Source organism: Peromyscus eremicus, chromosome 17, assembly GCF_949786415.1.
Source record: "Peromyscus eremicus chromosome 17, PerEre_H2_v1, whole genome shotgun sequence".
NCBI classification, from domain to species: domain Eukaryota; kingdom Metazoa; phylum Chordata; class Mammalia; order Rodentia; family Cricetidae; genus Peromyscus; species Peromyscus eremicus.
Genome location: NC_081433.1, coordinates 16,991,332 through 17,012,891, shown reverse-complemented (window position 1 = coordinate 17,012,891; position 21,560 = coordinate 16,991,332). Strand labels below are relative to the sequence as shown.

Sequence of the window (21,560 nt, the reverse complement as noted above, 5' to 3'; positions counted from 1 at the left end):
TGGTTACCTGTGTGTATGTGCACATATATAAATATATACATGCTGTAATCGTATTTTTCTGTGTATCTTGATCGATATTTTTCTTCTGACAGATCTTCAAGTTCATGAATTCTCAGTTATGCTAATATAATATTTATCTTGTTATTCACATTTGCTATATGGAAGACTTCCCAGCCTGTTAAACAAATCAATTTACAGTCTGTCTATTTTCTCGTTTAGCCCCTGTAGGTCTTTAGTCTGCTGTTTTTCATAGACTTGCATCCTGCATGAGGCGATCTGTGTTAGTGTCTGTCAGACCACTATCAAGAGGGCGCAGGTATTCTGAGCTCTAAGGTGGTGTTTTCCTTTAAGGAGTAGTTAATTGTGTTCTGTGAAGGCAGGCAAAGGAACAGAAAATCTTGAATCATAGGAACCCCCTTCCAGGAATTTCCAGAAAATTTTTCAATTAGACATCTACGAAGGTCAAATTTTTCACTTCCAATAAAGTTTTTAGAAAAACCCTGACACTAAATTCTCAAGGGGAAAAATGGACGGTTATAATAAACTTACAACAAAAATATTGTGTCAAATAATCTTTTAAATATCAGGATATCAGTGGATTTTGGTGTTTCAATTATTTTTAATTCTTCTTGCATGTGTGTCTCAGATTCTTTTATTTTTTAACTGAGAATCCCTTTATTTTAAAAAAAACATATTTAAAGACTCAGTAACAATGCTAAGGAGGAGCAAGATGCATTTCAGAGGCGCATGTGCTAAGGAATACGTTTAGTCTAGCAGAACCCTGGATAAATTGTCCCACAGATCTTTTATTTTGATTCATTAGTTAATTCATTACCTGTCTGAAACTCCCAAGCCCGAGTTCTTGAGTATGTGCTGTCCTGCTCCGCTGATTCCCTGTAAGTCTTTGTGTCTGGTGTCAGTGACAGCCACAGTGCACACGACACTGGGATTTCCACACGGGAGGGGCAGTGTTGATAAAGCGATTGGGAGTGAATTGTATAGCTAGCAGTCTAAGCAGGACACGTAATCATGATAAACACCCAAGTTATCAAGCAGGTGACATTAATAAGAAGGGCAGAGTCATCCATGACTGACTGGGAGGAAGCTATAGAAGCAAGGCTGCCAAGCTCTCTAGCTGCTAATGAGGTCACGGGAAAACCTCAAAGAGGAAGAAAGAGTCTGTGTGAGAGCACAGAATTCAGATGTTCTTCAGAAGCCCGCCAGCAGCAGCTTTCTGCGGGAGGAAAAACCAAGGCAAAGGGTTGAGAACGCAGTTCCAGAAATCAAGAAGACGGGATTGAGAGAAGAGTCTCAGATGTGTGATGTCAAGGATGGGGTGGAGACACCTGAGCAAACAGTGTAAAAAAACGGACTTTACCAGCCAGGGCCCTGAGAGATTTCTTTTCCAAGTCAGAATTTCTAGAACCTCATTCCATGTCCAGACGAACACCTTTTCCAATTGCCAATAATGTCCTAGAATCTTTCTTTCTAGTAGAAATGGCAGGACTCCAGGTAAATCTTAGCTTGTGTCACACCTTGAAGATAGAATACTTCATGACCACACCCTGGACGTGGTTCCAAATGAATCACCCTCATGAAACATTTTGTTTCCAAAAGCTTCGCCATTGTTTGCTCTTGGCTGTGTTATTTTTGGTTTCGGTTTTTCCTGCCATTTTTTTTTTTTTTAAATAATGAGCACATATTCTTGTAAAAGCCATCCGTTCAAGGAAAAGCCATCGTATGATAACGATGTCAGAACTGTTCTAGAATGTTCCAGAGCCATGGTTCATTAATTTGTTCCAAGAACATCTGATGGCATGCATGATAAGCCTGGATTGCCTCTTAGTGTACTGTACAATGTTTTTTTTTTTTTTTACTCTGATCATCAAAAAGGATGATGTGGTTTCTTCTTTAAGTTCAGTATTTCATAACAAGCAAGGTTTCTACAGAGTAAGGCTCTATCTTTAAAGTTAAAAAAAATTAAAAACCACAAAAACAAAAAACCCATTGCATTAAGTGGACATGAACTTGGGTGTACTCTGCAAACTTTTACCAAATGGAGTCTCAATTTTGTATTGTGAGAAATGTTTTTCACCATTTGAACCTTTGCTTTAGTTTTGAACATACTAGAAAAATCTCCAGACGTGCAGGGCTGTTGCCAAATACAGTAGAAAAGGTGGATGACCCCCAAGAAATGACTCACTAGTCCCTTGAAGAAGCAAGCTCTTCATTAGGCTTAACCCAGAGAGACATCTAGGTAAGAAGACTAGGAGGGAGGCCTGTGTAGGGATCTGTCCAGTCCATCAAGTGCTCTTGCTAGCTGCTACCCCGGAGGCTGGCTAACCTGTGTCTCCCAGGTTGACTTTCAGAGTTGCTGTGGCTTGACACTGACATTTTTGAGGACCTGTGGAAGCTTATATGAAAGTCAATAACAGATAACTACTGGTAGTTTGGACCACAGGTGTCATGCTATTCTTTATTTTAAACTCAAACTCTGAAAAGTTTTCTAAAGCAAAATGCTCTCTCCTGGTCACTGTCTTCATGGGTCTTAGCATTTCAGTGGTGTCTTTTGTGGCTTGAACTCCAAATTCTCCTGCTGGGGTAACAGGTGGCCACCCATGCCACTGATGGGGTTGGGGGCATTTCCAGGGCTGAGCCCTCTGTGTGTACTCAGTCACCTTAATGTGTATTGGGAACCCCAAGGATATCATAGCCAACAGCTGATGTCCTCAAGGGATAAATCTGATAAGAAATACAAATGTTTAGTTTCTTCTTATGATGAACAGAGATGCTTTGTCATTTTATTGTTTATTGAGTTACAAATACATAAAATAGAAAATGAAACTGTCCCGAGTGGAGGCCACTTCTCTGTGCCTACGTGTCGGCTATGGGGATTGGCCAAACTCTATAAAGGAGATCCTTCAGTAGCTAAGGGGGGGTCAGTGGACTAGACAGCCATGGCACACAGTAAAACATCTCCTACGGAAGGTTCCAGAAGGATCCCTGAAGAATACCACATAAATGAAGATGTGGGCTTTGCTCTGCCACATCCACTGGTAAGAGACATCAGTGAAAACTTGTTTTGTCCTCATTATTTGTCTCCACAGGTGAACTTCTGAGTAAGCAACTCTGTCTCACCTTCTCCTGAACGAATGTGTAAAGAACTTTCGGACTTGGAGCTAGGGTACAAATAAGTGAGCCTCCCTGTTCTTCCACGTTGGTTCTTCCACATTCAGTCTTGTTTGTGCTCCTTACCTTCCTGACGTGGAAATGTCACGAAAGAAGGAGAGCATGGGAAGTCTTTTAGCTTTATAGAGCAACAGTGTTTGCAGAGGGGAAGTGGGTTTGTGACAACCCCCTTCTCAAAGGCCGCAATCAAACGGCCCAAGTCGGGACTTTCCCCTCCTCTCCTGAACTACATCAAATGTACGGAGTCTGTGTTCCTCACTAATTTCATTGTATGAGATGACATATCAAGCAACCTTTGTTTAGAATTAACAATGCTGGTCGTTTGCTAAGCATAATTCAAGGGAGGGTCTAAACTACCTTGACTGCGCTTTGGTGCAAGTTTTAGCCTTGATGTGTAAAGTATGTGGGGGCGAAATACTCATCTTAAAACACCACATGTCCCAACCAGGTACAGTGGTGCACTACTATAATTCCAGCACCCGGGATGTAGAGGCAGGAGGATGGCCTCAAATTCCAGGCTAGACCGTCTTAAACAAAACAAACCCAAGAACCTACTGAACAAAAACTATGTCACTAAATTTAACTGTAAATAATGCCACGCATACCAGTTTATCATCAACATTTTCATTATGAGAACTTACGGAGAACAGGATGGAGGCAAGGTAGTCCGTGCCTGTGCTCACCTAGTCCAACTAAGAACCGGAGTAAACAGCCGCTGAGTGACACTGGGAGGGACCCAGCCATGAGGAGCCTGGAGCCGGGAAGGCACGGATCTTGGGTCAGTGAGCTAGAGACTGGGATAAGATCAGGAAAACCAAGGCGGTTCCCCGGGGCCGGCGAGGCACTGGAAACCTGCAGAGTTAAGGGTGGCTGCAAGCTTGTACCAGTTTGCCCGGTCTGGGGCTTTCTGGGCTTTTGGAGCGTGCACCCTGCGGGGCGCTCAGGAGGAGCATCCTACGCAGCTCCCATCCAATCCACCGGCTTGCTGCCTGGAGGGCGGTACCACGGTGTAGCGCGCAGCACCCGCTCACCCCGTCCGCGGGCACGCTGCCTGGTACCCTTGCAAGGAACGCCCTGGAGCCTGCATCCTTGGGTGCCCTGGCGTACCCAGTGTTGAGGTCCCGGTGTACCGCGTCACTGTGTGAGTATTGGCCACCTCAGGGTCTAGCGCAGGAGTTCTCAGTCTTCCTAATGCTGCAACTCTTTAACAAACAGTTCCTCACGTTATGGTGATTCCCAACCATAAAATTATTTTCGTTGCTACTTCTTAACTGTAACTTTGCTGCTGTTATGAATTGTAATGTAAATGTCTAGTTTTTTTTTTTTACAATGGTCTTAGGCAACTCTTGAGAAAGTGTCTAGCGATGCTGTCGGGGGTCGGGACCCATGGTTTGAGAAAGCCTGCTGGTGTAGCGGGAAGCCGCCTAAGGGAGGGGCAGCAGGACTGCGCAGTGGGTGTGGTTCAGAGTTCCGGAGTCCGTTTGGGGACCTGGCCCGTATGTCTGTGGGATTCATTGGCGACCTGTGATTGTAAATCTAAGATTTAGGAGATATCTTTATTTTAATTTCATTTTCATTTGAGGGTGGGGGCGAAAATAACCCGTGGTGGACGAAGTAGACGCCACGCATACAGCAGCCCCTCCCCATCGACGGCTTCACTCTCCATGCGTTCTCCTTACCTGCAGCAGCCTAGGTCCTAGCCGGATGATGCCGGTATTGGGGTGCTTATGTTCAAGCAAGCGGATACTTTGCTTAATACCCGCAAAGCACACGCACAGCATGTCACAGCGGGAGTCTGAGAGCCCCATCAACTGTTTCCTTTATGTGATGACGTGACCATTCTGGATTACAGAAAGAAAACAGTCATATGTTGAGGTTGCTAAGATTTATGGTGAGAACAAATGCGTCGGAAATTGTGATGGGAAAAAGACATTCATGGGTTAGGAAGATGGCTCAGTGGATGCCATGCACGCACAAGCACATGAATTCAATCCCCAGGAGCCACATTTTAAAAACAAACAAACAAACAAACAAACAAAAAACGAAAAACGGTGAGGTGGTGTGCACTTGAAATCAGTGGGTCCCTAGGGCCTTGCTGGTCAGCCAGCCTAACCAGCCAGGTTGGGCTCCTGGATAGATAGAGGGGCCCAGTCTCAAAAGTAAGGTAAACGACACACACCTGAAGTTGTCTTCTCACCTACACACACAAACAGACATTCACACACACGCACACGCACACACACACACACACACACACACACACACGCACACGCACGCACACACGAAGGAACGTGTGCTCGTGCTCACACACATCCACACACATGTGCATACACAGACTCTAACCTAGTTCGGCTTACCCTATCTCAAACTGCGAAAGTCAGAGCAACAGTCCCTGACGGCTACCTACTGAGGATGGAACAGGCCCTAAGTGTCAGTAATATGCCAGACCCTGCAAGAGATATATTAGGAGCTCAATGCAGCTTTGATTCTGAAATTTGGAAATGCTTGTTGGAGCTGCAAATAAATTATACACAAAAATAAGTGACAGATAAATTTTTTAATGTGTGACAGAGAGAACACTTCTCGGGTCATTGCAGAATATGAGAAATATATATGTGGAACTGAGTGAGGTGCCTAATTTACTGATGACTTTAATGCCGTTTTTCTTCCATTCAAAGAATATACTTGAGAAGAAAGAAAGTATCAGGAAATAAGTGACTCAGGGTAAAAGGTATAAGCCATGGGATTCATGGAGAGGGGACTGGTATAGGATGGAGTAATGAGGAAGGTTTGGGTAGAATCTTGAGCTGGATTTGGAAAGGTGTGAGTGGAAAAGAGCAAGGTTCATGGGCCTCTGCCCGTGCACCTGTCAGGGGGCAACACCTGGCTGGCGTTTCTTGGCACCAATGGAGCTAAAGGCAAGATAGACCATCCACAGGGAAGCCTGTGCTGCTTTAAGTGACCTCCATGAGCAATTCCAACAAAATGGTTTTGTTTTCTTTTCAAGGAGGAGCTGCCCCATACATTCAGCGCCTGGAACGACATTGCCAGAAATCTTCCTCCACTGATCGAGAATGGGCGGCTTCGGGAAGAAGTTGAGAAGGTTTGAAAACCCGTGTAATCGCCTTCCTGTGTACTTTCTTCACGGTTTAGTCTTGGTTTTAAAACCTACGACCTTCCCAGGGTTGATGTTAGTCAAATTTCTCCATCTGTTCTCAGCTGCCAACGCTCGACATTGACGAGCTGAAAGGACACAGATTGCAACGCCTGGCACATTTGGCTCTGGGGTACATCACCATGGCGTATGTGTGGAACCGAGGGGACGGTGACATTCGAAAGGTTTGGAGGTTTTCCTTCTCTCCTCTTCTCTTCTCTTCTCTTCTCTTCTCTTCTCTTCTCTTCTCTTCTCTTCTCTTCTCTTCTCTTCTCTTCTTTTCTTTCTGTCTATCTTTCTTTCTTTTTTTGATATTTCTCATGTTAGGTTTTGATTAACATGAAAATGAATTCCAGCTTACATTAAATGTAAAAACTTTTGAGGGCTTCGAACACAACTCAGTTGTAGAGATCTTGCTGGCGTGTGGAAGGCCCTAGGTTTGAACCCTAGTACTGCAAAGAGTTAAATATTAGAACTGTATTATTATCGTTACTATTTGTAATGCTGGGGAATTGGTGCTTCCCAACCCTAGGGTTGAGCCCAGGACTTGTACATGTTAGGCTCCACTGGGCTACATTTTAAAAGTTTGCGTGTAGAGGCCATCATGGTCTTGGCATCATTAAAAACAACAACAACAAAAATCCCACAAAACATGTTTATTCAACCCAGTTGGGAAGTCAGAATTATGAAAGAAAGGTGAAATGAAACACATTTTCATTGATCGCGACCAATTAAATTGTTGAATTTTTAAATTCTGGTGCTAACAATATACAGCAACTTCTTCTAAGTAAGGGATTTGTTTCAAAGTGAAAAACAAATGAGCAAAATGTAAGGCGATATTCTGACTTTCTTTGCTTCTGTAAAGCTGGCTGTAGTAAGTGTTAGGATACTCCTTCTGCTTTTCCCAAGCCAGCTCAAATTATTTGACAAAAGGCTTCCCTGTTCCCCTCTGGTCCTGTGTCTGTAAACCTCTGATGAAGAAAACGTATTTCCTTGTGAAACATGTCTGGCTAGCTGCAGCTGAAGTGTTTCAATGTCCACAGTGCACAGCATACACAGTGGGATTTGATGAACGGTGCTCTTGGTTTTACTCTCTTGGTTAAACCCACCCACGAGTATATTGAGCTCACCTGGAGCCAGTATAACACTCATAATTTCTCAAAACTGTGGCATCGGCTGACTGTCACTCCATCTGTGTGTTATGGTGCTGATTCGATACTGTTAGAGTGGCCTTTGGTCCCTTACCTTTTCCTTGTGTTATATATACACACCCCAGCTGTGACCCACTGTGACAGCAGTTGCCTTAACCACTGCATGGGACCCTTTAGTTCTAAGTCACATGATGTTAAGCCAGGCAGATGCAGAACACAGTGCTAGCTGTATCCTTAATAAAACCACTGGGAGGATTCGGCCTGGACACCAGGGAACTAGGAGTCTGCAAGGCGTATGTACTACTCACCCACAGGGAAAGCTAGTTTTCTCTTCACCAATGAAGTGCCACACAAAGCACCTTAAGGGAGAGAAGAAGTATTTATTTTAGTTCACAGCTTCGGAGGCTTCAGTCCATAGTCACTTGGCCTCCTGTGGTGGGAGCATGAGAATGGTGGCCAGAGAGCGGAGACAGAGACTTCTGTGTCGTAGGCTTCCTGCTCTTTCCCTGGTACCACCTAATGCTAGACCACACAGCTTGTGGGCTGCTGCTGTTGTTTCGTGTATTGAGACAGTCTCACCGTGAAGCACTAATCTGGAACTCACTCTGTGTCCTGGGCTGGCCTTGAACTCTCAATTCTCCTGCATCATCCTTCCAAGTAGTGGGATAGCATGCCTGCATCAATATGCCTGGTACCAGTGCCAGGGACAGTGAAGTTTACTGAAAACAAAATAAACATACAACACACACACACACACACACACACACACACACACACACACACACACACACACACTGAGAGACAGAGAGAGAGAGAGAGAGCGCTGTCCAGGAGTGTTTCCTGCTTCAGTGTGTTCTGGGACAGCAATCTGCCCGTGCTTCTCACGTGAGTCACATCCCTTGTCCTTAACAAAGCCAAGAAATGCAGACAACTGAGTTTTCCCTTTTTTGCTGCCACTAGTAACATGGTGTCTCGTGGGATGGATGGGTGAAGGACAGAGTGAAAACAACCCAGGGTTATTAGAAAAGAAAACCTTCAGGCTCTTTATCTTTTCTTCCTGTCTGCGGTCAAATTATACCCACAACAACCTGCATCCCAAACAGGAACACCGAACACTCGCCAGGGTTACGTTAGGAAATGTGAGAGAGGAAAATTACACACTGGCTTCCAAGTGCTGTCTGTGATCCAGGACAGGTTTTGACAGTGAGATGAGAAGAAAAGGTAAAGCGTATCAGGGGCTCAAGATGAGCAGTGTGTTTCAATCAGGTGCTACCCAGAAATATCGCTGTTCCCTACTGCAAACTCTCCGAGAAGCTGGGCCTGCCTCCGATCCTGTCTTATGCAGACTGCGTCCTGGCAAACTGGAAGAAAAAGGATCCCAATGGGTATGTAACTGTGAGCAGGCAGAACGGGGCTTGGAATGCATGCTATTCGTTCAGGATATGTATTCCTTAATTTGGGGCAGCACGGCTTCTGTGGTTGGGTATGGTTTCTTAGACTGTTGTGTCTGCAATGACAAATGTATTATATGCACATGAGAGAAGCATCTGGAAACATATGGGAACAATCCAGAGGGCCTTCAGGTACAGTCTGACTATTGTGTACACACCTCACACAGCCACCACCCAACAGCTATAGAAGTATGTCTGTCGCCTCAGAAAATGCCTTCATGTTTCTCCTTCTTCAATTCCTTCTTCTGCGTCAAGAAAATACATTCTAAATAGTGTTTATTGGTTTGGGGTCTAGCAAGACGGTAAAGGGACTTGGACAGCCTTGTCAGTCCAAGTTTAACCTCTGGACCAAGTAAAGGAAGTAAGGAATCAACTCCACAAACTTTTCCTCTGACCTCTACATGAGCACAATAACACAGGTGCCCCCACATCATGCACACAGAGAAGAATGATAAATACGCTTTTGAATTGAGTTGGTTTTGCATTAAAAAGTTAGTTGGTATTTGAGATGTTTTGATCCATGTTGTTGGTTTTGTTTCATTTGTTTTGGATTTTTGACAGTGTCTTGCCACGTAACCCAAAGTGGCCTTAAATTTGTTGTCCCCCTGCATCAGTTTCCTGAACTCTAGGATCTCAAGGGTGTAGCACGGCACCCGGAGAGTTGTATTTCAGACCAATAAAACCTTTGTCTTAGTTAGGATTTCTATTACTGTGATAAAACTCCACGACTAAGAGCAACTCGGGCAGGGAATATTTTATTTAATCTTCTAAGTCCATCATCCAGGGAAGTCAGAGCAGGAACTCAGGGGAGGAATCTTGAGGCAGAAACTGGCACAGAAGCCACGGAGGAACACTGTTTCCATCTTGCTCCCCGTGGCTTGTCCAGCCAACTTTCCTTCTAGCACCAGGACCACCAGCCCAGAGGCGACACCGCCCACACTGAGCTGGGCCCTCCCCCATCAGTCACCAATCGAGAAAAGCTTGCCCACAGGCCAATCTGGTGGTGGCATCTTCTCAAGTAGTGTTCCCTCTTCTGAAACCACTAGTGAGCACAGACATCAAATATGGACTTCTTAACGAGTGGTTTCCTTTCATTAACCTATTTTTGAGATCCCACAAACTTAATTTCTTTCTTTCTTTCTTTCTTTCTTTCTTTCTTTCTTTCTTTCTTTCTTTCTTTCTTTCCTTCTTTCTTTCTTTTTTTCTTTCTTTCTTTCTTTCTGGTTTTTTTTTTTGTTGTTGTTTTTTATTTTTTATTTTATTTATTTATTTTTTTGAGACAGGGTTTCTCTGTGTAGCTTTGAAGCCTGTCCTGGAACTCACTTTGTAGACCAGGCTGGCCTTGAACTCACAGAGATCCACCTGGCTCTGCCTCCCAAGTGCTAGGATTAAAGGTGTGCGCCACCACCACCTGGCCAAACTTAATTTCTAGACAGACAGTTACATTTAAGAGTAAACACATCCTCAGTAGAGAAAGCAGTGACCTGTGAGCTTTCAGGCCAGCCTGCTCAGAAGTCAGCTAGTGATGGGACCTGCAGGAAGAAACAGGGCTAGCAGCCCCTGTGGCTACAAGCTTATATGTATGAGATGGAGTCGGCACATGGGACTGCCTCAAAATGGAAGAATTTGTTCTAGGATGTATCTTTATAACAACAAATAATTCTGAGTGTGCGCTCTTTGATTTCTTAATGTTTAAGCCAGAGGTTCTCAATCTGTGGGTTGTGATTCCCCTCTGGGGTCACATGTCAGATATCCTGCCATATCGGATATTTACATTATGATTCACAATGGTAGCAAAATTACAGTTATGAAATAGGAATGAAAGTAATTTTGTGGTAGTGGGGGGGGGGGGTCACCACAACATGAGGAACTGTATTAAAGGGTCTCAGCATTAAGAAGTTTGAGAACCACTGGTAAGCAATCTTGAAAAATATAAAAACCATGTGTTTCCTTCATTAAACCTGAGCGTCAACACTAATGGATCATAGTGTATGAACCAATACTCAGATTCACCTGGTTTTATAACTGTTTCCTTTTTCTCTTCCAATTGGTGCATTGTTTCGTGGCTGTTCTCCTAAGGCCCATGACATATGAGTAAGTATTTGGTTTTTATTTTATTCTAAGAATTACTTGCCATCTAAAGTGAATATAGGTTTATGGAAATATTCCAAATGATTGGATTTAAGAAGAAAGTAATTAAAATAATTATTTAAAAGGCAAATAATCCAGCTCTTAATTGTATCTATTGATACGACTGTGTCTATTTGGTATTTTAGCTACAGATTCTTGCAAAGCTGCTATTTGCATCTATGTGTATGAAATTAATATTGAACAGACACAAAAAGTGCATGCCTCTATGTGTATGTGACCCCATGACCTTTGTGACTTGAAGTAGTTAATAATATCACCAAATAGTCTATGTCTGCTCTTTTTAACCCAGTCATTACCATTTTTGATCTATGTACTAAACTTCATTAAAAGTTTGGGGAACTAAAACATATGACACAGTGTAATCTCACCTAGATGAAGTTAGGCTAAATATATAGAAATAAATTTATAAAAAATAAAATGCTACGAGCACTACCCAAACAGAAGATTGAAAGGGGGCATCCAGAAGATGGGGGAGGGCTAGTGTTTATAGTGAGTGTGAAGGTCTTGAGGCACAGACATTTTGGTGCATTATCAGGACAGGAGGCTTCTAGCTTGCACCACCATAAATAGTGACAAACACAAATAATGCTGTGGAAAAGGGGAGGGAAAGAATGGTTCCATAGGCCTCTATTGATGACGGCTAAGAGTTTCAACAGTATCTTTAAATTAAGAGCTTTTTGAAACAGGGTCTCACAGCAGACAAGCAGTGGTATGGCCAAGTTCTAGAACCCAGGAATCCTAAATACTTTAAAACTCATAGATACACAGATTCTGAAGCCAAGGTTTCAACTATGCCAAAACTTCAGTAGAAAAGAAAAATGGAATCTAGCCTATCTTGTGTGTGTGTGTGTGTGTGTGTGTGTGTGTGTGTGTGTGTGTGTATGTGTGTGTGTGTGTGTGTGATGGGGGTGAACTAGGGGGATGGGTGGGCAAGGTTTGCTGGGAATAGAACTCAGGACTTTGAGCATATATTTATGACAATATGCATGCCTGTACAATTTATGGAAACAGACCTGTCATGGGGTTTCTAGGTCCATATTCTGGAATTAAATTCCAAGGGTGAGCATGGCCTTAATTACATATGATCTTTAGACAATGCACCCAATAAACCTGACTTTCAGTATTCTCAAATATGTAGTAGAGAGAGTAGGTCATAGCATACCACTCTGGTACAATTATTTTTGAAATAAAAAAAGTATAAATAAAGATGCTGGGAAAGTTATGTTGCTCTACAAATATGTCATTAATTTTCCTGAATTGTTTGCCAACCGCTACTGGTTTTCTCAGGAACATGGACATTCTGTTCTCATTTCCTGGTGGAGACTGCGGTAAAGGCTTCTTCCTTGTCTCTCTATTGGTGGAAATCGCAGCTTCTCCTGCAATCCAAGTACGTCTGCTCTTTCTTAGCTGTTTCCTTCCCATTCACGTAAGCAGGGCAACCCCATAGCAACTAAATTACAATAGCATGGTTGACTTTACCCTGCTCATAAAATTGGAGGAAATACATCCTTTACTAAAAAAGAAATATTTTTCTTCTTTTTTTAAAATTTTATTCATTTTTATTTCATGTGCACTGGTGTTTTGCCTACATGTGTGTCTGTGTGAGGGTGTCAGATCCTCTGGAACTGAAGTTACAGACAGTTGTGGGCTGTCATGTGGGTGCTGGGAATTGAACCTGGGTCCTCTGGAAAAGCAACCAGTGATCTTAACCGCTGAGCCATCTCTCCAGCCCCCAATATTTTTCTTTTGTACATCTCCTGAAATATAAAATCCAGGGGCCATGCATTTAGAATCAAATTTGAAATCTCAGCAAGAAATCAAACTCTTCAAAGGGATTTGTCATTAATATAGAGTGATGTAAATCCATTTTTTTTTTTTCTGAAAGAGAAATGGAAAGAGAAATGCAGACGGCTGGAGAGATGGATAAAATGCTCGCTGTGCGAGCATGAGACCTGAGTCTGGTCTCCCGAATCCGTATGAAAAAGCTGGGCATGTTGGGGTGCACTCGTCAGGCCCAGGTGGAGACAGGCAGATCTCCAGGGCTCTCTGGCCAGCCAGCCAGCAAGCCTAATTAGTGAGCCCCAGGCCAAGGAGAGGCCCTGTCTCATAAACAATGGAGCAGCCCTTAATGATTCTGGATGTTAATCTCACGTGCCTCCACATAAGCACAAACAAGCACATGCGTGTGCACCCACAGGCGTATACAACTTCATGTACATTCACGTGCACACAGGAACTAGAAGTGGAAGCGTGAACTTGATCTGCGGAGTAAGATACGATTTATCCTGTGCCTATGTTTGCCGCTAGATCTCCCACACCTCTCATGTTTAAACTTTACTTCAAAGGCAGTCCCCACGGTGTGCAGTGCGGTGCAGCGTCAAGACCATCAAGCACTGGGAAAGGCATTGGGTGACATAGCCACCAGTCTGGAGGCTGCCAAGGACTATTTTAAGAGGATGCGTGGTAAGTGTTGTTGGCGGTACATATTCTGGGCTCACAGCCATCCGTGTCTGGTGTCTGAAGCAAAGAGGTGCTTAAAAAAGGAAGCACAAGGTACCTGTTACTGAGTGTCTGCCCCTCTCCCCGCAGCATCACGCTTTTGTGTGACAGATCTCAATATTTCCTCCTTCGGGAAAGGAAATCTAAAGTCAAAGAGATAAGCTTATGCCCCTGGTAGTAAACAGGGAACCCAGAATTCCAAGCGGGGGCTTTTTAACCACAGAGGAACTTCCTTGCCTGACACTAAAATCCATGAAGAAGCCTCTTGAATGCAAAGGCAACTTAGGTGTTGAAAAACCTAGACTCTGGTCTGAATTAACTCTGCTTCTTCACAAATTCACTGTGGGGTAACAGAGAAAAGAACTGTTTCAAAATCGAAGTAGAAAAAGCAGAGACTCTACAAAACTCAGGAAGTGTAAAAGAGTACTTTGGGAAGGAAATCAGCCTTCCTGGCTCCATTTAACAAGTGGAATTTTGTTTGTGAGTTTGAAGCTGCTGCTGATTGCCTATTGAGGGAGAAAACCCTTCGAATCAAAGGTTAGTAAGCTTTAGGAAGACCCATGAACGGATCCCATGGGGCTACCTCGTGCGTGTGTGCGTGCGTGCGGAATGTGTGTGTGTGTGTGTGTGTGTGTGTGTGTGTGTATGCACTGCTGGTGATGGTGCCCAGAGCTCACAGATGCTAAGAAAGCACACCAGCACTGAGTTACCTGCCCAGTCCTGGTTGGTTTTGCAAGCATTGCGTTCACTGTGCCAGGAAGCACATGGAGAGGTTCTGGGCAATGCTGACAGTGCCATTTGGACAACAGTGTCTTGTAGATGAGGATAGTTAGTCCCTTAGCAGACCCAATATGGGGTACAGGGGAGGCGATGAGTAGACTTCTCCAGGAGAGGACAGAGAAAAGAGGTGCTTGACCACTGAGACTCTGTAGATCTGCCTGACGTCTTTATTGTAGTCTGAGTTGAAATCCAGATAGTCGTTCACAGTTTGTTGAATTCATTGTCTACCTCTGATGCTGCTTAGTAAATACTTCCATCTTTTCACAGACTTTGTGGATCCAGACCAGTTTTTCAATGTTCTGCGCATATATTTGTCTGGGTAGGTAGTCTGAGGCTTGAGTTGGCTTTCTCAATTTATGTAAAGAACAGACTAGATCGCAATTGCTGGTCTCTACTGTTCTTTGGCTTGAAATAATAATTCCTATGCTCACATCCACATCCATGTTGCCTAGAAAGCAGAGGCTGTGTTCTCTGGTGACTATTGGCCAGGGAATCCCTGGAACAGGGGTGGGAAAATGACTCAGAGAGAATGATCTGAACTAGAGTGAAGCAAAGTCCACGCAGGAAGCATGACAAACTGTCTCAGAACTATGTTATGTCTTATTTTCATGCACGAAAATGTGTGACAGAGGGTGTGTGGAAGAGCTACCTCTAGCATATGATTTTCTATCTGACAATTAATTCAAATTGTATTTCCTCTCTTTTTGGCCTAGTTGGAAAGGCAACCCCAAGCTGGCAGAGGGTCTGCTGTATGAGGGGGTCTGGGATACCCCCAAAAAGTTTTCAGGGGGCAGTGCAGGCCAGAGCAGCATCTTTCAGTGCCTCGACGTCCTTCTGGGAATAGAGCACAGCAGTGGTGAAGGTAGGAGGAAATGACAACGTGTATTTTCTTTTCTGCTAACAGGACTGTATCTCAATTCAGGTTAAGGATCCTCCCCAACAGCCTCTCTCCTGAACGAATCTGGTGCATTAGGGACTCTCACCCCATTTCACAGATGAGTGAAAGCTCCCACCCAGGTTCATCATTCTATGCACTGAGTATTGACATACAGCCACAGCCAGTGTCGTATGCATTGAAAATGAGAAACATCTGTGAGAAGCTGGGGTGCAGGGACCTCAGTGACAGCAAAGGGCTGGCACTGCCCTGGTGTGCAACATCCTGCAGCCTGGCAGCCCAGAGCGAGGCTTGCACCCGAGGACTGCATTTATGAAATGCTTTCTAAGGGCTTCAAGGGAAAGAGAGAAAGACCCTCCCACTTTTGTGTTTTCTTAAGCTTAGCAAACATAGACGTTTGTGCTGGGTGAAACTGACTTAAGATACATGTTTAAAAAGATCGCTTAAACCCTTCAGTTGGGCGTCATGATTGGCCAAGGGCAGATGATACATTCCCTTTCTAGACCAACAATCTCTCAGAAGGATCCAAATCTGACAGAAAAGCAAGCAAGCAAGAGCCAGGTGTGACGCTGCACATCCATAATCCCAGCACTCAGGATGCTGAAGCGGAAGTGTTGCAAAGTCAAAGCCATCCTCAGCTACGTGCATAGTGAGATCCTGTCCAGTAGAGTCAAATAAAGCAAGGAGAGAGGAAGTCATGGAGAGGGAGAGTAGAGAAGGGGAGCAAAAGAGGCAAAGAAGGAGGGCAAAATATCTTTTTTTTTTTTTTTTTTTTTGAGACAGAGTTTCTCTGTGTAGCTTTGTAGCCTCTCCTGGATCTCATTCTGTAGCCCAAGCTGGCCTCGAACTCACAGAGATCTGCCTGCCTCTGCCTCTCGAGTGCTGGGATTAAAGGCGTGCGCCACCACCGCCTGGCTGGCAAAATATCTAATTAGGAACGTGTTACTTATTCTGTCTTCAGGACTACCGGGAATCTTCAGTCATAGCCGTTGCTAGCAGCAAGTAGCAAGCTGTTCTGGGTGGCCTTCCTTCGAATCCTCCTCAGTGGTTGTAGACAGCGATCAGGCAGAGATGACTGGCTCTGCCCTCCTTTCTCTCCTCTCTCCCCACCCCCTTACCTGTCTTTATCTTGCTGTAGGCTCTCCGGCAGAATTCCTCCAGGAAATGAGAGAGTACATGCCTCCAGCCCACCGCAACTTCCTGTGCTCCTTAGAGTCAGGTCCCTCAGTCCGTGAATTTGTCCTTTCAAGAGGCGATGAAGACCTGCAGAAAGCATATAATAAGTGTGTGAACGGCCTGGTCTCTCTGAGAAAATTCCACCTTAACATAGTAAGGACATACATTGTGGATCCTGCAAGGAAGCAGCGCGGGGGTGCTTCCAAGTCGGAAGAATCCTCAAACGAGGAAAACAGAGGGACTGGGGGTACGGACGTCATGAATTTCTTGCAGAGTGTAAGGGATGCAACTGAGAGAGCCCTTCTGAGTAGTTCTTAGTGTAGCAAGACTGCATTTGATCAGTGCACAGAGGTCTGCATACATCCTGTCACAGCTCATTAAACTAGACCCACTGAGTAAGAGTATGGAATGATTTACCAAGAAGGCACTATATAGATTTCAAAATCATCTGTGCATCCCCTGTAGGAGAATAACAAAAGTGAACTAACTAACAATATTTAAAAATGATATAAGAAATATTGTAAGTTATATTGATGATTAGAATATGACAATGAAACCACTAAATAAAAATTATTGTGAAGTGGAATAAATCTTGTATCCTTTGTAGCTGTACTTAAAGATCCCTCCAAATGACTTTTACTTACCAGGGCTGAGTCTTAAGCTTGCAAGATGTTACTACTACTGCACTTTTCCATTGTTACCTTTTCATTGGTCTGTATTCTCATTACACAGTAAGCTTAGGGTGCCAGATGGCCATTTACCAGTCTTAGCAAATATCTCTGGGATGAACGGATGTGGGAATACCTTTATCAGGGCTAAGACAAGATCGCTTTTGTGATGGTTTGAATGAGGCATGCTCCCCCATAAGTTCACACTGAGCAAGCTGAACACTTGCTCCTTTTGATGGCACGGTTTGGGGTGGTTATGGCCTTTAGGGGGTGCATCCTTGCTGTCTGAAGTGGACTTTGAAGGCCTGCAGCCTTGTCTGCTCACAGTTCACATCCTCTGTTGTCATGTGGTTAAATATGTGACTGGGCAGCTTCCTGCTTCACCTGCCTGCTGCAATGCCGTCCCAACTCTCATGGACACCGTCTCTGGAAGCGCAAGCCACAATGAACTGTTTGTTTTGTTTTGTTTTTCCATAAATCGCTTCAGGTCATGGTATTTCACCATCACAGAAATAGAAAAGTTACTAATAAATCATCATAATACAATTTCCCCTTAAAGACTGGGTTACTGGCATTCATACTCTGACATGAGTTAATTTAATAATGGGGTCCTTGACAAGTTAAGAGGAATTGAAATGGGGGCGCAGTGGCTTGTGTGCTCAGCATTCAGGTGGCTGACACAGGAGGACCATGGAAGTTCAGGGGAAGACTGAACTACCTACTAAGTTCCAGGCCAGCCTGTATCAAAACCCACAAAAATAAGTAAGTAAATAAATACAAATTAAAGCCACCTGAGCCAGATGTAATAGTGCACACCTGCAATCCCAGCATATAGGAGATAACGGAAGTTCAAGGCCAGACGAGCTACCCGGTGAGTGCCAGGCCAGTCTAGGCTACAGAGTGAGACCTTGTTTCAAAAACAAAACTAAAACTAAAATGAGCAAAACCTATGAATTCTGAGTCAAGCTTTTCTTTTCCAGATGATAGAGTCAATGCTCAGAAGGATGAAATAAGCTACTCAGGGCCACCATGACCAGTGGGAAGACATTTAGTTTCTCAGCTACACTTGTCATTTCTTTTTTACTTGGAATATGTTAGGAAAGCAACTTGGGGAAGTGGGAAACGAAGGAATTTCGATGATCTGAAATCACAGGAGGGGCAATTGGGAAAGCAGAAATCAAGGATGTAACAAAAGATGCTGACAGTTCATAGTCCTTCCCTATACCTGTCACTGCTGAATGCTTCACATGCATCAATCCCCCACTCCTCACAATAAAAGGACATTTCCAGTTGCCTTTTCCTTAGGGAAAATGACACTTAATAGAGTCCAGTACTTCCAAAAGCTATGGCAAAGCCAACGTCTGAGTCTAGAATTTTCAGACCATTACATTGTAATGCTCACTGTGCTAAAAGATTTTCATAAAGAAACTCTGATCCTTTTGGCTTTTGCCAATGCTAGGGCTGGTTATGTAGCTTCATGATTTTGTGCCTGCCCACCATATACAAAGCACTGGGATAGTCTCCAACATGCCCTGCATAGTAATCAAGTATGGATTCTTAATTGTAAGAGTTCTCCAAAGTCCCCAACTCATACGTGATCTTTTTAAAGTATAACCTAGTAACAGAACAGTAAAGGTTAGGAAATAAGGCCTATTTAAGTGCAGAACTATGGCCCAGCAGTTTCAAAATGGGGACTCAGAGGCAAGTTCCTGACCTTGCAAGGCTCCCTGTACTTCCAGCTGCTGCACCTCTGCTGTGGGGACCACACCCAGGGAGCTAAGTCTACAGAATGCGGAGATGGGAGCCTAGGAACGTGGTGGTGAAGAACATCACACAAGAAGTGAAGGATTTTACAGTTGGAAACCTGCCAAGCAAAGAATCATTGCTGGTGTCTGCAGAATTTTAAGTGATCCTGTCAGTGGGATAGATAGGTAAACTGTAACACCATAGAGAGTCCAACCTAAGGTGAAGATACATCGCCAATTAGAGCATCCTTCTGTCTTGGAATTTAGAGAAGGAAACGTTCTCTAAAATGTAGCTTGGCACTTCCTCTACCAGGTGATCATAATAGTCTTTTGTATTAGGGAAGAACAGAGTCCTAGGACTAATATTTTATAATATCTTACAGATTGATTTATTTTCTGTGTTGTTGTGTGTGCCTGCATGAGTTTATGTGAATCACATGTACACAAATGCCCATAGATGCAGAAGAGGGCATTGGATCCCCTGGGACTGATGTTCGGATGCCTGTGAGTGCTGGGAGGCTAACCTGGGTCCTGTGCAATAACAATAAGCACTCTTAGCCACTTAGACATCTCCCCAGGCCCATTTTCCTACCCTTAATGTAAACATCAGGATTGCAATCTTTGTGAACGCATTTCCAAGAGAAATGTCATGCAAAGCACTTAACTCCATGTGGAACTCCTAACTGCATTTCCTGGAAAATACAAAGTGCACCAGGAATTGTATTTAATATTTGGTCCTGAGGCTGTAATGCTATAGCTGTTACTAGTTATGACATCACCGCTTGATGATGAGCACATCAGTAAGTTGATATTGGCAGGTTATGACACGCCTAATATTCTTTTCTGAATACAGCAAAAAACCCAACATGGAAAGCAGCCACTGGGTTATCGGAAGCACATATTATGAGATGCCGTATCTGCATTTACTCTTTACAGGTCAAAATAAACTAAACTTTAAACTCAGAGTATTGGTGAGTTTACTTCATTGAGGGAGATGTCTGTGAAGCTTCTAAAGAGAGCTCTTCACATGTCAAGGAACAGCAAGGCAGCTGCCCAGTACTAACCAAAAGGTGGACAGAATATTCTCCTGTTAAGGGAACGTCCACTGACCTGCAGCATCAGTAGGCACAGGTGTGACAATTAACCAGAAAATTCTCTGGATGTGTGCAGATCTGTTCAGCTTAGAAGATCTAGCCCTCAACTTAGCTCTTTCACAGAGTACTGGAAATGTAGTTGATAGAAAAAATCACCTTGGTATTCATTTTGAGGTTTGATTTTATGATAGAATCAAAAGAGAAATTTTAATTCCAGTGATTTAAAAAAAAAAGAGTGAAGCCAGGTGGTGGCAGCACAGGACTTTAATCCCAGCACTCAGGAGGCAGAGGCAGGAGGATCTCTGAATCTGAGGCCAGCCTGGTCTACAGAGTTCCAGGACAACCAGCCAGGGCCATACAGAGAAACTCTGTCAAAAAAAAAAAAAAAAGAGAGAGAGAGAGAAATCTTTCACCTCGAAAGGAGAGAAATCTTTCACCCAAGCAGCTTGGGTGAGGAGATGAAAAATATGTGTGGTCGTGCAGTTGCTGAGTACCAGACTATGATTTTGGTGATGGAAACAGAAGTTAGTACACTTGTCTTCTTGGTCATTGTGTAAAAGATTGCTCCATCTCCACCATCATGGAGCAAGAGAGACATGTAAAATGATCATGAGTGGTCGGCTTCTCCTCAGTGGACCTCCATTCCTGACCTTTTGTTCTGTAGAGCCTGGCTGCACAGCAGCTTTGGGACACACACTCCTTAAACAATCCAGATGATTGTCATCCACAATCAGCCCAACTGCTAAGAACCATTTATGTTTTTTGAAAAATGGTGTTGATCCTGAAAGGAACATTTTCTTCTATCAAGTATAAATTCCACAAAAGGGTGAAATAATGAGATATAGAGAAAATCAGATCTTCCTACTTCACACCAAACAATAGCTGCAATATTTTTCTTTGGTCCCTTTGGCATTTTCTAAGTCATACCTGGCATTCATCGATTTAATATCTGTATTTAGGACTGTAGGCTCACTAGGTAGCTTTCTGTTGCCTTAAACTTTATCTAACATAACTTCCTAGCTCAGGAATGCTCCCAGAAGATAATTTTAACATCTGCATTTTAATTAGGGAACCAAGCACAGGAAATCTCAGCCCCCGTAATATTCAGAAGGAAAAGAAATGAGCAATAAACCTTTGCTCTTAAAAGCTCACTACAAAAACCTCACTACACACAGCTGCGATGAAAAGTTTTACAGGTTGAAAACATAATTATGGGCTATATTTGTGTTTTTAATCCTGTTCCTAAGTTTCAGTCACGTTGAATATTGGGTAATTTTTTCTTGTCATTGTGACCAAAAAGCTCAAAAGAAACAATTAAACAGAGGGGCTTATTTTACCTCATGATGAAGAGGGCTTGGCGGCAGGAGTTCCCGGCATGTGGTTCTATCACTGAGCAGTCGGGTAGTAGAGAGATCGACACAGAATCAAGGACAGACTATGATCCTCCATGTTAGCTCTCCTAGTGTCCCATGATCCTCCACGTCAGCTCTCCTAATGTCCTACCACCTCCATTGAGGCCCCATCATCCAAAGCTTCCCATAAGAGTAATACCTGGGACCAGTGTTCAAGCACTCGGGCCTGTGGGGGATATCTCGTATCTAAATTGT

At 43.7% G+C, this 21,560-nt stretch overlaps 1 protein-coding gene across 2 annotated transcripts; it reads left to right on the top strand.

Moving 5' to 3' along the window:
• The first annotated feature begins 2,942 nt into the window (after positions 1–2,942).
• On the top strand, positions 2,943–17,001 carry Ido1 (indoleamine 2,3-dioxygenase 1). Of its 2 annotated transcripts, none has more exons than XM_059245075.1 (10): positions 2,943–3,056; positions 6,197–6,292; positions 6,409–6,528; positions 8,761–8,879; positions 11,025–11,039; positions 12,384–12,483; positions 13,442–13,559; positions 14,643–14,694; positions 15,089–15,237; positions 16,409–17,001. In XM_059245075.1, exons 1-10 carry the CDS (start codon positions 2,958–2,960, stop codon positions 16,762–16,764), a joined length of 1,224 nt encoding a protein of 407 aa, XP_059101058.1. In that variant the 5' UTR covers positions 2,943–2,957; the 3' UTR covers positions 16,765–17,001. The 2 variants fall into 2 exon arrangements, with proteins under 2 accessions (XP_059101058.1, XP_059101059.1); XM_059245076.1 differs by lacking the exon at positions 2,943–3,056 and adding an exon at positions 3,105–4,330.
• The last annotated feature ends 4,559 nt before the right edge of the window (positions 17,002–21,560 follow it).

Excerpts from the sequence above, each read along its gene's own strand:
- Ido1 (XM_059245075.1), top strand. The coding sequence starts at position 2,958 with ATGGCACACAGTAAAACATCTCCTACGGAAGGTTCCAGAAGGATCCCT. Across the intron at positions 6,293-6,408 it reads TTCGGGAAGAAGTTGAGAAG|CTGCCAACGCTCGACATTGA; the intron begins GTTTGAAAACCC and ends ATCTGTTCTCAG. Across the intron at positions 12,484-13,441 it reads CAGCTTCTCCTGCAATCCAA|GCAGTCCCCACGGTGTGCAG; the intron begins GTACGTCTGCTC and ends TTTACTTCAAAG.